Source organism: Malaya genurostris, chromosome 1, assembly GCF_030247185.1.
Source record: "Malaya genurostris strain Urasoe2022 chromosome 1, Malgen_1.1, whole genome shotgun sequence".
NCBI lineage: Eukaryota > Metazoa > Arthropoda > Insecta > Diptera > Culicidae > Malaya > Malaya genurostris.
The window spans coordinates 139,178,670-139,192,462 of record NC_080570.1 but is presented as its reverse complement, the minus strand read 5'-3'; the positions used below and the strand labels follow the sequence as shown (position 1 = coordinate 139,192,462).

The following is a 13,793-nucleotide window of genomic DNA, read 5'->3' as shown; positions in this document are numbered from 1 at the left end:
ACGGTAGATTTATGATACAAGCCTTCAAAGTCGAGATATTCGATGAACAAGTAGAGGTATGCATTTAAATTTTCAGTAGTTTTTCAGTCCAGTGCAAGTAGTTGTTTAAATCTTTAATTTCGATCACCTAAGTTGATTACATTACTTTTCATGCAAAAGTTTTACCCATACCGTAAAATATGACCGTGTTAGTAACATGCCGTCGATTCGCTGGAAGGTGTTTAATACCGTTTTATCGCGAATGGATATAGCCGGTAATAAAAACAATTTAGTCACAAAAAAACCATTTACTGTGGATTGCTGTAGTTTGAATCGTAGCAGGAAAGCTTTTCACTTTGTGTTACATTTCCCTTGACGGTTTCCAAAAAAAAGCAACCATCCTCTTGACGGGTTCGATGCTTAAACAGACTGTCTAGGCTAGCGCCCGATAGAAACAATAGATCACAGCGGACAGAATTTCAATGTAGCACCACCAAGGATGGTAAGGATGTGCAACTAGTCACCCAAATTTCCTCAATCACCGCTCTCAATTTCCACACGGACGGACGCACTAATCAAGCACCGTTAACAAACACCCATTCATTAAATCATTTCATTCACAAAACCCGGTACATACAGCGGCTAGCTAGCAAGCCGTAAGCCGCCGGTTCCGCCGAACAACAGACGTGTAAAAGGCTCCTCTCCATCGGCGAATGAAGCCGCTCTGCACGAAGCCTAAACGCGTCTCGTTGGTTCGTTGGTTCGTTGGTTGGTTGGTTGGTTGGTGGTGGCAATCGAAAGGGAAAGGCAAGGTCGTCAATTTCCATGAAATTGGATCCGATTTGTTGTTGCTTCAGGCTGATCGATGAGTTGTTGCGTACACACACACCTTCTTCCTCGCACCAAAAAACAGCAGCAACGGCGCCGCTTACGATGTTGTTGTTACTGTTGTTGTCAGTCAGGTACTACATCCATGTGCAAAGTAGCAAACTGCAAACGATCGTAAATTCGACTGACCATCTGCGCCTACTTGCCCGCCTGCTTGCCTGCCTTGCTGCCAGTACATCGACACGGATATCCATTTTCACACTTGCGTTTCGGTGTTTTAGACGGTTGGTTGGAAGGAAGTGTGTTAAAATGGAAACACATCGCAGCAAGCGGGATGCTCGTGATGCTAAACACGTTTTGCATAGGTTGTGTATTTTCTTTAAAGAACATTTCTTGTTTTCAAGAAAAGATTTCCTGATTATGTAAGGAGTTTGATTTCATAGTTTTCTGTAGCTTTCGTCTACGACTCATCCGAAACAATGAACTTCCTCGTTTGGGCTAACACACTCAGACAAAGTGCTCTTAGAAAATTTAGTAATGTTTTCGTGGAAAATATTGAGAAATGAGTCGATGAAGAAGTACTTCCTAGAACAGTAGCTGAGTAGCGGGTACCCAATTTTGCAAAAAAAAACCATACCTACCCAAAAATTGAGTAGTCGTATACAACGAACACTGTTGGCCGATGTACGGTGGATGTTACTTAAAGTTAGTGAAATATTTTACAGACATCATATCAATCAGTTTGATAGGATCCCGATCAGATGCACATAACAAAATCATAACACAAGTATATCAATAGTTGATATGCACACTTAAAAAAAACCCTGTGATTCTAAAGGGTGATTTTTTAAGAGCTTGAGAACTTTTTTAAACAATAAAACGCATAAAATTTGCAAAATCTCATCGGTTCTTTATTTTAAACGTTAGATTGGTACATGACATTTACTTTTTGAAGATAATTTCATTTAAATGTTGACCGCGGCTGCGTCTTAGGTGGTCCATTCGGAAAATCCGCTTTTTTATCGACAAATTTTGTTCAGCGATGAGGCTCATTTCTGGTTGAATGGCTACGTAAATAAGCAAAATTGCCGCATTTGGAGTGAAGAGCAACCAGAAGCCGTTCAAGAACTGCCCATGCATCCCGAAAAATGCACTGTTTGGTGTGGTTTGTACGCTGGTGGAATCATTGGACCGTATTTTTTCAAAGATGCTGTTGGACGCAACGTTACAGTGAATGGCGATCGCTATCGTTCGATGCTAACAAACTTTTTGTTGCCAAAAATGGAAGAACTGAACTTGGTAGACATGTGGTTTCAACAAGATGGCGCTACATGCCACACAGCTCGCGATTCTATGGCCATTTTGAGGGAAAACTTCGGAGAACAATTCATCTCAAGAAATGGACCGGTAAGTTGGCCACCAAGATCATGCGATTTGACGCCTTTAGACTATTTTTTGTGGGGCTACGTCAAGTCTAAAGTCTACAGAAATAAGCCAGTAACTATTCCAGCTTTGGAAGACAACATTTCCGAAGAAATTCGGGCTATTCCGGCCGAAATGCTCGAAAAAGTTGCCCAAAATTGGACTTTCCGAATGGACCACCTAAGACGCAGCCGCGGTCAACATTTAAATGAAATTATCTTCAAAAAGTAAATGTCATGTACCAATCTAACGTTTAAAATAAAGAACCGATGAGATTTTGCAAATTTTATGCGTTTTATTGTTTAAAAAAGTTCTCAAGCTCTTAAAAAATCACCCTTTACATCTTATTAGATGCACATAAATGAAGCGTCGCAGCTCATGCAAATTTACGTGGAAGAATATTCAATATTGTGTCTAAAACTCCATACACGAAATTCATTGAAATAAAAAAATAGAATACTTAGAGAAACCATCGCGACTTGAACCGAGAATCATTGGATCGCAAGTATGTCTGTTAATCGACCGAGCCACAGAGCATACATCTGCTTAGCTGGTAAAAGGTGTATTTAAATTCATACAGTCGCACCTGCTAGCAGAACGCATGTTACAGTCGAAACCAGTAAAATTCAAGCTCATCTAACATTAAGTCATTACAAATGAGATTTTCCGTCATTTGACAAATTAAGTCTTTATGAATTACATCGTATGAGGGATTAAGTCATCTGTAAAATTCAGTTTTTGCCTTTCTCATATAGAAAGGCTATGCAATCACTGTGAAAATCGACTTTTTAACCGAGGCCCGGAGGGTCGAATGTCGTATACCATTCGACTCAGCTTAACGAACTGAGCAAATGTCTGTGTGTGTGTGGCCGTCCGTGTGTGTGTGTGTATGTGTGTGTGTGTATGTAACAAAAATATGCACTCACTTTTCTCGGAGATGGCTGAACCGATTTTCACAAAATAAGATTCAAATGAAAGGTCACATGATCCCATAGCCTGCTATTGAATTTCATTCCGATCCGACTTCCGGTTCCGGAGATATAGGATGATATGTACCAAAAAAATGAAAAAAATATGCACTCACTTTTTTCAGAGATGGCTGAACCGATTTTCACAAACTAAGATTCAAATAAAAGGTACTATGGTCCCATAGCCTGCTATTAAATTTCATTTGAATCCGACTTCCGGTTCCGGAGTTATATGGTAATATGTGAAAATTTGAGAAAATGTTTACTCTCAATTATCTCTGGAACTACTTAAGCGATTTTCGCAAACTAAGATTCAAATGAAAGGTCTTTCAATATTCTAAAAATTTGTAGAACATTTTATCTGAATACGATTTTCGGTTCCGGAACTACAGCGTGATAAGTGAAAAATTACCAATTTCATTAGAATTTTTACACGAACGATGGTTAATGACTGGTACAAATCCCATAAAACTGTCTGATAAATTCTTCTAGTTTGCAGAGCTTGTTAGTTTGTGAGCATAAAAGCTTAATTCGGCACTACTGGTACCCTCTTTTCCTGTTCCGAAAGCACCGAAAGTGGAGAAGAAAAACTCCTAAAACTAAATTCATTTCGATTTCTCTGCGATGCTTGAACCGATTTTCACAAACCTTGATTTGAATTAAAGTTCATACTGTCTTTAAAGCTACTGTAAAATTTCATCCGGATCCGATTTCCGGTTCCGCAGTTACAGGGCGATGAGTGTCAAAGTTTTCAAATCGCCATATAGAGTGACAATATGTACAACACCGAAAGAAGAAGAAAACACAAAACGAACAAGGCGTGCTTTGTTCTATTTCGTACACGTTGTGTAGTGATGTCATTAATAATAATAATAATAATAATAATAATAATAATAATAATAATAATAATAATAATAATAATAATAATAATAATAAAAATAATAATAATAATAATAATAATAATAATAATAATAATAATAATAATAATAATAATAATAAAAATAATAATCCTATTACATGTTTTATGCTGTTTAGCTTGACTTACATATGCAGAAGTAACAGAAACACGGGTTCGCTTCGTTTGTTAGATTTCGTTTAATTGGTTTAATCGAAATAGAGCATGAGATAGTAAGTATAGGTTTAACTACGTTCAAAACTGTTCCAATTTGTAGGTCATATTTATTGGTAGTAAACGAACCAACTTCGGCTATTCCGTTTATCTGAATCCGGTTTCGGAAGAATTGGAAATAGTGATCAAAAACTGTAAACAGGATCTCACTCACTTTTCTTGGAGATGGCCAAATCGATTTTCACAAACTTATTATTTAATTTGTTGTGGATACTACTTTCGGTTCCGGAACTACAGGTTAAACAGGATTTGTAGAGTTTGTGAGATTAGGTCCGAACAAATTTTCCTTTTTCTATTCAATAAACAGTTGTTTTTGCGAATTTCACGGTTATATTTATGATGTTATGAGTAATATGAGAAAGGCATCATTACACCACTAGGTGGATTAAAATAGGTTTTTTTTGTGTGTGTGTATAACAATTTGTGTTATTTTGAGATATTTAACAAATGAAAAAAGTTGAAAGCTAAACCGTATGTTAACAATGTAATAACAAAATCACCGTATGTTAGCAATGTAAAACTAAAAGAAGAAACCAGATCACTAAATAAATTATTCATTTAATGAAAAAAATCAATAATTTTTTATTGAAACGATGCTAAAAGTTAGCTATGATATAGTTTTTCTGTGGTAAATTTGCTATCTAATTTATTACAACTATTGTTATAAATTTCTACTTTTGGGCTTCTGTAGTTATATCAAATTCAATAATACAGTTCGGTTTCACATCTCATCCAAGTCAGTCGATTAACCAAAACCGCTTACGTTCGGGACAGAAGAAACCAAGTACAGTATTGTGTAGTGAACAATAGAACGATCTCGAAATGAGTGAACCAAACGAACAAAAGCTGCCGCCGGTACGAAAGAATACAATTATTGTTGACTTCAGACAAAGCAAAATTCGATCTTCGATACGAGAACTTGAAGGTTTGCTTAAGGAGCAAATGCATCTTGACATTAAATGTGTGCATTTACTTCAATGCAATAAGACGAATAATGTTGTTTACATCCAGTTTTATAAAGAGTTGGATGCAATTCAATTCGCACAAAACAATAACAATGTGCACTATGTGGAGCGCGAGAACATTAAGTACAACATTCCAGTATATATGAAAGATAGTGCTATAGAAGTGCGTGTGCATGATCTTCCCTCAAGCGTCATCGATCCTTATATTCGCGCAACTTTGTTCCAATACGGAGAGATTCTCTCTATCGAAAAAGAAAAGTGGAAGAATTTTTTTCCCGGTATTCTAAATGGCGTACGTTTGTTACGCATGCGCTTGAGGAGGCCTATACCTTCTTATGTGACATTCGGTCAGGATACAAGAATACCATGCAAATCACTTGTTACCTATGACAATCAGATGGCCACATGTCAATATTGCCAAAAAGCTGTTCACTTCGGTAAGCCACGAGATAAACCGGACAAGGAGACAACCACACCAAAGGACAACGGTGCTTCCTTCACACCAACCCCAAGCAACCCCAGTACACCTGTGACAGTCACCAACAACAGGGAAGTATCCCATTTAACGAAACCATCCAACGTAGCCCCTATAGAACAAAGTACACCAGCTGCAGTTAACAGCTTACCATCCAACCAACCAGCAACTGCAAACAATGTACAACAAAGCGCATCTACAGCAACTAGCAACGAAATCAACAACAATATCACGGCAATGGATGACGAGACGAACCACGAACAAACTCCCCCTCAATCCTCGCAGGAGGGAAATGGAAGCTCCTCTCCCCCTAGAAAAAAGATGACAACGAGGACAATACAAAAAAAATCTTTTATTTAAAAACTCAGCTAAATCGGCCACGTAAAGCTTGTACGCAAATAGGCCTGAATAAAATATCTTTTAAATAAAAAAAAAAATTCCATAATAATTGTGATACAAACGTTTCAAAATCTGTTACAATTTTGTTCCCGCTAGAATCTTTTTTGTTATGATTTTTGTTATTTTAACAGCTTACCAGCCCAACGTGATAGTTTTAAGCTCTGACTGTGACATCTTTTATTACATAATAAAAATTTTAGTTATATGTAGTGGAAAACTTACTATTTGTTAAAATTGTGAAATTCAAAGCAATAGCATATGTATTTTTATATACCAATGAATCGAATTTGATATCAGAGGTACAAGAAATTTAAGTTTGGAGTTATCTCAAAATATCTTGAAACATAGATATGTTCACAGAAGAATATTAGAAATACTTGGCACTTTTTTACAAGAAGAAAATTATTTCAAATATACATTTTAAAATATTAAATGTTTGACACTTTACAAGGAATTCAAAGCAACATCATTTTTTTTTCAATTATTCGAAATTGTTTGTAAGATTCGACTTTATTGTATTTCTATTATGATTGTAACAAATAGGTATAGAACGGGCTCAAACTGAAGAAAAGTTTTCTGAAATGTGGAAGAAGCATGCTAGTTTTATTCGCAATCACGTCTTCCAGTTATGACTCTGACGTTACCCACCCATCATTTTTCTGTAAATTTTAGTTGGAGGCGAATTCATTCGACTAGAACACAGAATATTATAGATGTTCGTTTTACATTCTTCGTTAATTTCAGAACCGTTCTAAAATTACAGAACATCCTCAACTTTTTGGAGATTTTGACGCAAATATGAGATTATTTTTTCAGTTGCTTACTTCAATCGATCGATAAACAATAATACAAGGATATTAGCTTTGAATTTCACATTTGTGCCCTAAACTTCTGCAACTTCAAAATTTCAGTGTACATAAAATGTTAGCTTTAAATATCACGGCAATAACAAATTTTTTGATTTAGGTTTTTTTTTAAAATAAACTTAATTTAATAATTTCATTTATTTTTCATCTTTTCACTCTACAAAATTTACCTGGTACCAAATTTAATCGATTGGTATAAACAAATACAGATATTTGAAATTAAAATATTTTACCTAGAAACTGTAATCGTCGTGAACATCGTGTAAACTTACGTCTTTTGAAACCGACATATTTTTAAGTGCTGTTTACTTGAGAGGCGGGGTATGTTTGACGAATATTTATATTATTCTTGTAAAAATCAGTCGTTTCATGGATTACGTTCTTATGAATTGTGTCATATGTGGATTTGCGTCATCTGTAAATTTCTTAATTATTTGCTGTGGATGTCAAAATCAATCAATGAGAATCCCAAAGTACTTAATTCTCCTATTTAGTGCTTAAGTGCAAAATAAGTATAGAGTGAGAAGAGTAGTGTTTGATGAACAGAGAAGATGTTTGGATGTATGGTACCGGTCGTGAGACGGCTAGGATGTAAACCATGTTCGATGTACGCTTCATCATGCCTAGTCGGGGTTTAGAGCTGTGTCTATCACAAGGCTTCGAGTGGCGAAATGGTAGCGTGTATGCACAGAATGTATAATAACGTAGGTTCGAGTCCCGTCTCTAAGCGTATCTTTTTTCAAGAAATCATCTTTTCTGTATGTTTTCAATCATTGGGCTTCTCTAATAAATGTTTCTATTCAGTCATTGCAAAAACTGAGTACTTAACTGTTTATTTAGCATTTCTAAAGATATGCGGAGTTTTTCTAATGTTCTAAAATTTCTGTGGAAATATCTATTTTTAAATATTGAGAGGAAATTTGAGGCTCCAATTTTTATTTCTTGTAGCTAGAATTCAAATTCAATCTTTTGGCATATAAAAACATATATGTCATCGCTTTGAATTTCAACATATAGGGTTGAATCAATTTCTGTTTTAATTCATATTCAAATAACCTGTTTTAATCCACTTATCAGGTGTTCAACTTTGCTTCTGCCGTTTTCTGATAAGTGGCTGTACCGGCTGAGGCTGGTCAAAATACATAGATGATAATGCCTTTAAAGTGAGTTTGTACAGAATTATCAATCGCCGTTTCAGTGACAGTTGTTCTTGTTTTCGTATTATTCACGTTCGAAAATGTCTGTTTATGTGCACAATTCTCGCCATTTGCGGGAAGTTTTACTTTTCTGTTACAATTCCAAAAAAAGTGCAGCTGAAGCCCATCGAATGCTTTCAGAAACTTACGGTGATGCTGCTCTGAGTAAAAGAACGTGTCGGGAGTGGTTTCGATGTCGAAGGCAAACATGGTGGTGGAAGAGAAAAAACCTTCAAAGATGAACAACTAGAAGCATTGCTTGATGAAGATTCGTGCCAAACCCAAGAAGAGCCTGCCGAATCGTTGGGAGTGAGTCAGCAAGCCATTTTAAAACGTCTTAGGCCCTGGGCATGATTCAGAAAGAAGGAAACTGGGTGCCGTACGAGTTGAAACCGAGGGACATCGAGGCCTCACTACCTGGAAACGCTGAAATGGGAAGTCTTGCCCCACCCGCCGTATTCCCCAGATGTCGCCCCTTCTGACTTCCACCTATTCCGTTTTCGAACCGGGATCCGAAAATTGCCGGAAAGATGGGAGAAAGTTGTGGCTAGCGACAGACAATACTTTGAATATAAAGTGCTTACAGATAAACAGATGTATATCTGTAAACACTTTTTCGCAATAAAGCTTTTAATTTTGAAAAAAACGGCGGAAGCAAAGTTGTACACCTGATAGTAGTGTAATAACACAGACTAACAGACATGACAGTATGAGTAAATTCTTATAAAAATAATTTTTCGTGATGCACTAGTTCCACCTATATTGTACTGCGCAAACTATTTACTATCGGTACACCCCTTGTGTTACGTAAAAGTTTTTTTACTAGTTGGTTTCCCCTCGTTTGTCAACACCGATCAGCTGCTTACAGGGATGCCTGATTTCATCAAAATATTTGATAATGAATCGTCACAAAAAATTATTGTATTACGTTGATAAATATTTAACTTTTTTAGCGATGTTGGAAGATAAACATTAATTTTTCTCAATGTTGTTCATCTAGACTATTTTTGATTGTGTTGGTAATTTTCATCATAAATTACGTGGCGGCAGATCAGAAGCAAGTAAATATTGTTACAAAACGGGTTCGATTTTGTATTGCGTTGGAGGACGAGAAGTAGGCACAATTCTGTATATAGTTTTGGCAATATGTATTAAATCTGTATCCAGCATGAAATTCGCATGGAGGCATACAAATTAATACATTACAGGTAATTCTGTATGAATGGCAACTTGGTTGGTAAATGAAAAAAATAAACACAGTCTAGATGACAGACAGGATGTTTTTGATAGGGTAACGTGGCGCCATCATGACATATGCCAGTACTGTCCCAACTAAAGAAATATTCGAAATGACCGTTTATATGGTTAAAGAATCTAATTTGAGTGTCCTGTCTGTTAGTCTGTGGTAATAATGCCTTTCTTCTATCAATCATACTATCCTATTATATACTGTGGTACTAAAAGAATAACCGAAATCTGTTTGTTTGACCGTTTGCTGATAAAAACTATCAATTGAAGTAGTTTTGAAACCGATTTTTAATTCTTTTGCGTTTTTTTTTCAATGATGGTAAAAAAATTAATTTTTAACCTATAATTCCGGAATCGCTAGTGGGATCCAATTGAAATTCATAAGTTTTGTAAAGGACAATAAGTCCATTCATTTGAACTTAAGTCTATAAAAATTGATCACGCCATCTCTGAAAAAAGTGAGTAAATAATTTAAAATTATAATTTTTACACGTATCACTCTATAATTCCGGAGACGAAAGTCGGATCCAGACAAAATTCAGTAGTTTTGTAAAGCATCATAAGACCTTTCATTTGAATTTGAAAAAGTTTGCGGAATTCGGTTTTACCATCTCTGAGAAAAGTTAGTACACATATTGTCATTTTTTTGCACATTTTACCCTATAACTCCGGAACCGAAAGTCAGATAAAAAAATCAGGAATTTAGTATGGGAACTATTCCAATGAATCCAAGTTTGTTAAAATTTGTTTTGCCATCTCCGAACAAATTAGGTGCACAAACAATCAAATTTTCATCTCATATTTTTGAAGATTTTTTTGTTTAACGGGTAATTATAAAAGTTTTCAATCGATGATTAAACAAGTGAAAAGTGAACGTTACTAATTATGAAGTCATCCAACATTGAATAGTGGTGTAACTACGTTAAATAGTGATAATTTTTTTAAACGAATCAATTAGTAAATATTCAGAAATACGACGAACTTCAAAACTCGAGGCGAAAATGTTTCCTAAAATGAAGGTGAATTTTAAAGTTCTAAATGAAAAAAAAAACGATCACGTAAGGATATAAAACCATCTTTTAATGCAAAAGTGTGACAAAAATTTAAACAGACATTTAAATTTTTAGCATATCATGGCACTAGAGACATATCAGACTGAAACAATCTTCAAATGCAAGCAAGCTGGAATAATCAGAAAATGTCTGTTCGAAACAGTCGTTCAACCTTTGAAGCTCTTTGAATTCAGATGATCTTACTTATTTATTTCATTTTTTTTTTGCGGTTCGAGTACAGCCGCTTTGAGTGGCCGAATCAGCGATCCAGAACATTTCCTAGGACCAAACATCCATCCGTAATCAAACAATGGATTTCAACTCAGTTTTTGTTAAAGCAGAAGAAATAGCTTGTAGCGGATTTTGACGATCATCTTTCCATCTACCGTGGGTGAAGCAATCAAGTGCGACTGTACTTTCTGATTCGTTTAACGTTACCTCGAGTGTACCGCAAGGAAGCCATCTCGGACCACTTCTATTCGTGTTATTCGTGAACGATCTGCACAGCGAGTTGTCGTCATTTAATGCAATGTTTGCTGACGATCTCAAAATTTACCGCATCATGACAAGCCTTGTGGATTGCTGTGCTCTACAAATGGACATTGACCGAATCCTGGATTGGTGTGACGAAAACGGCATGACAGTAAACATTAAGAAATATTATGCGATAACTTTCCCACGGGCACAGTACACCAATTATATTCGAATACTCAACGATGATGGCTTCAGTTGAGCGAGTTTCGTCTATTGAAGATCATTCTCGATTGCACGCTTTGTTTCATCGAACCAATGGATGTTCTCTGTCATCTTACTGAAACGTGTAGCATTTATTTGATTTGAATATAGGCAAAGAAAAATTCAAATTGAAAATAATATGTTTATGTTAGCATAAGTGTGTAGTTATAAAGTAATAGTCTTTGCGGTAGGTTACCTCCAATCGAAGACAGTAAAAATTCTCAACCATTGAAGGCACGTTCTTGGATACTAAATTTTTATGTCATATGTGTCATTATTGTCATATGTCATATGACTTAAATTTTTCGGGTGTGGTGGTTTCAACTTCTAATTACGAAATCAAGTATATGATTTTGCTTAATGGCAAAGCTATAATTTGAAGAAGCACACCCGAAAAATTCAAAGTATTAAATGAAACATGAAAATGTTGAACTGCTAAGTGGCATAGCAGTTCAATATAAACCGTTAAGCGCTGACTAATCGATGACGAAAATTAAACAGAACAAGATGATCAAGCTGGTACTGAGTGGAAATAGGCGTTTTTTCATGGTCTCTTTCGGAATACCCTTAGTAGTAGAAATGAAAACTACATGATAATTTGACTTTTAAAGTGATTGCAATAACATATCTCTTTAATTATGGTAATAAAAAACTACGCAGACGTTACAATTTGAGCGAGAGCTGTATGAAACTGTGATATCTTACTGTTGCGAAAGCTAGTCCCACCGTTGGCCGGATGGAGAGTTCCTTGGATCCACTTCACAACAGGATGTTTGGTGTTTTTTTTTCTTCAAAGGAATCCAGGAATGGCGGATGTTAACCTCTGCAGTTGTTGATGTCGGTAGGTGGGAAAACTCTTCCGTTGGCGTGACAGAAACGCACTCAATAGTGTTTTTTTTTTGTCATGCAGGAAACTTATTGATTGTGACTATATTGATTTTATCAGTTTTTTTTGTTCATTCGCTCATTCTGCGTTGATCTGCGTTGATCACGTTCCGCCCTGTAAGCGGACCAATTGACTACTAATACTTGCGACTTCCGAAGCTCTAGCGTTTGAAATACTTTTTACAATAGACAATTGCAAGAGGCAGTGATGATGAGTATTCGACCGTTTTCTTGCGCATTTCAGTGTAAAATTAGGGTTTTTTCTAAGGCCTAGCTAATTTTGGAGTATTTTGAGGGCTATATGGTGGGTTTGGCATTCGTGGAATGGGGGAATTTCGGTGCTAATTGGGCTGATCCATTGGGGGGAAGGTACCTAGTAATTGTGAGCGTCCCAGTGGGGCTTGTAGGAACCATCATCTTCGTGTCCGGCTGGGGACCAGTGCGATCCGGCACCGGCGGCGTGCAGAGCAGCCAGATGGGCGGCCTTGGCGTGCTGAACTTCCGGGGTTTCAACCGGCACTCCATTGTGGATCACCGGAATGTGCTGAGGTCCGTGCCATGCTCCGGCACCGTGCCAAGCGTGAGCATGAACAGCTGGAGCGGCATGCCAAGCCGGAGCCGGATGAGGGATGGAATGTCCGGCACGGGCAGCGGCATGAGCAGCAAAGTGCTGGGCCTTGGCATGCTGAACTTCGGGGGTGTCAATCGGTCCGGCACCGTGCAGTCCACGGGCGGCCTGGTGAGCGGCCAAATGCTGAGCCTTGGCGTGCGCAACCTCCGGGGTGTCGGCCGGAACGTAGTTCCAGTACGAAGCGGAAGCGGCCGAAGCCAGCAGCAGAACGGATCCTACGATCTGTCGGGAGAAACAGTTTGAGAAACGGTTCCGATTAGGCTACGCTCGAGACATAGGATTAAGATTTGAGTTCTTTTGGAAATCTGGCCGTTCATGAAATGGCTTGGTTAAAAACTAAGTACACGGTAAATTTGGAATCATTCTTTAACACTACTGAATTTCAACCCGAAACTAGCGATCATATTTTCACCAAACACTTGCTGGACGAATCACAGTTCCTTCGATATCCCGAAGCCACTTCCTGTTGCCAAACTTCGAAGTTTACTTTCCATACACAAACAACAACCGCACAAGTTACTTACGAAGACTTTCATTTTGAAATTTTCTGTTGGTTCTTAGAACACTTGACCGGAGCTATTGAGTGCTTTGAAACCTCCTTGGTGGTACTCAACCAGGACTGTTTGCAAACTGTGCCTCAACAATGCAAAGGGACACGGTTTTATACGCGACTCTGGGTTGGGAAAAACTTTTTCTCGGTCCGGCAAAGAACACAAAACCGAACCGAGAGGCCCGAGAGATCGCCACACCTCGGCACTCTACGCCGCCCCCGTCTCCACCCGAGCCAACCAACAACGATCACGATCACTTGCTTGCTCGAGTTCGCTTGCAAACTCGCGCCACCATCCGGATGGAAAACTGTAACACCCATACACGCACAGCCTACTGTTGCTTTTGCTTTTGCTTTTGCTGAGACGGTTTCTTTCTCGCCTACCCGCCGCCGCCGACGCCGCCGCCGCTAATGCGAAGTACGAATTTAACATATTAAAAAAAGAAAAAAACAATCAACTAAACC

The 13,793-nt window shown here is 37.6% G+C and overlaps 1 protein-coding gene across 1 annotated transcript in view; it reads right to left on the bottom strand.

The window, feature by feature from the left end:
• Positions 1 to 13,459, bottom strand: part of LOC131428304 (histidine-rich protein PFHRP-II-like) — a 31,152-nt gene extending 17,693 nt beyond the window's left edge. The window contains exons 1-2 of the mRNA XM_058592151.1: positions 13,303 to 13,459; positions 12,522 to 13,000 (exon numbers count right to left, since the gene is read on the bottom strand). Coding sequence (XP_058448134.1) covers positions 12,522 to 13,000; positions 13,303 to 13,314 — 491 coding nt within the window. The 5' untranslated portion in view covers positions 13,315 to 13,459. The remainder of the gene's footprint in view (positions 1 to 12,521; positions 13,001 to 13,302) is intronic.
• Positions 13,460 to 13,793: the final 334 nt, after the last annotated feature.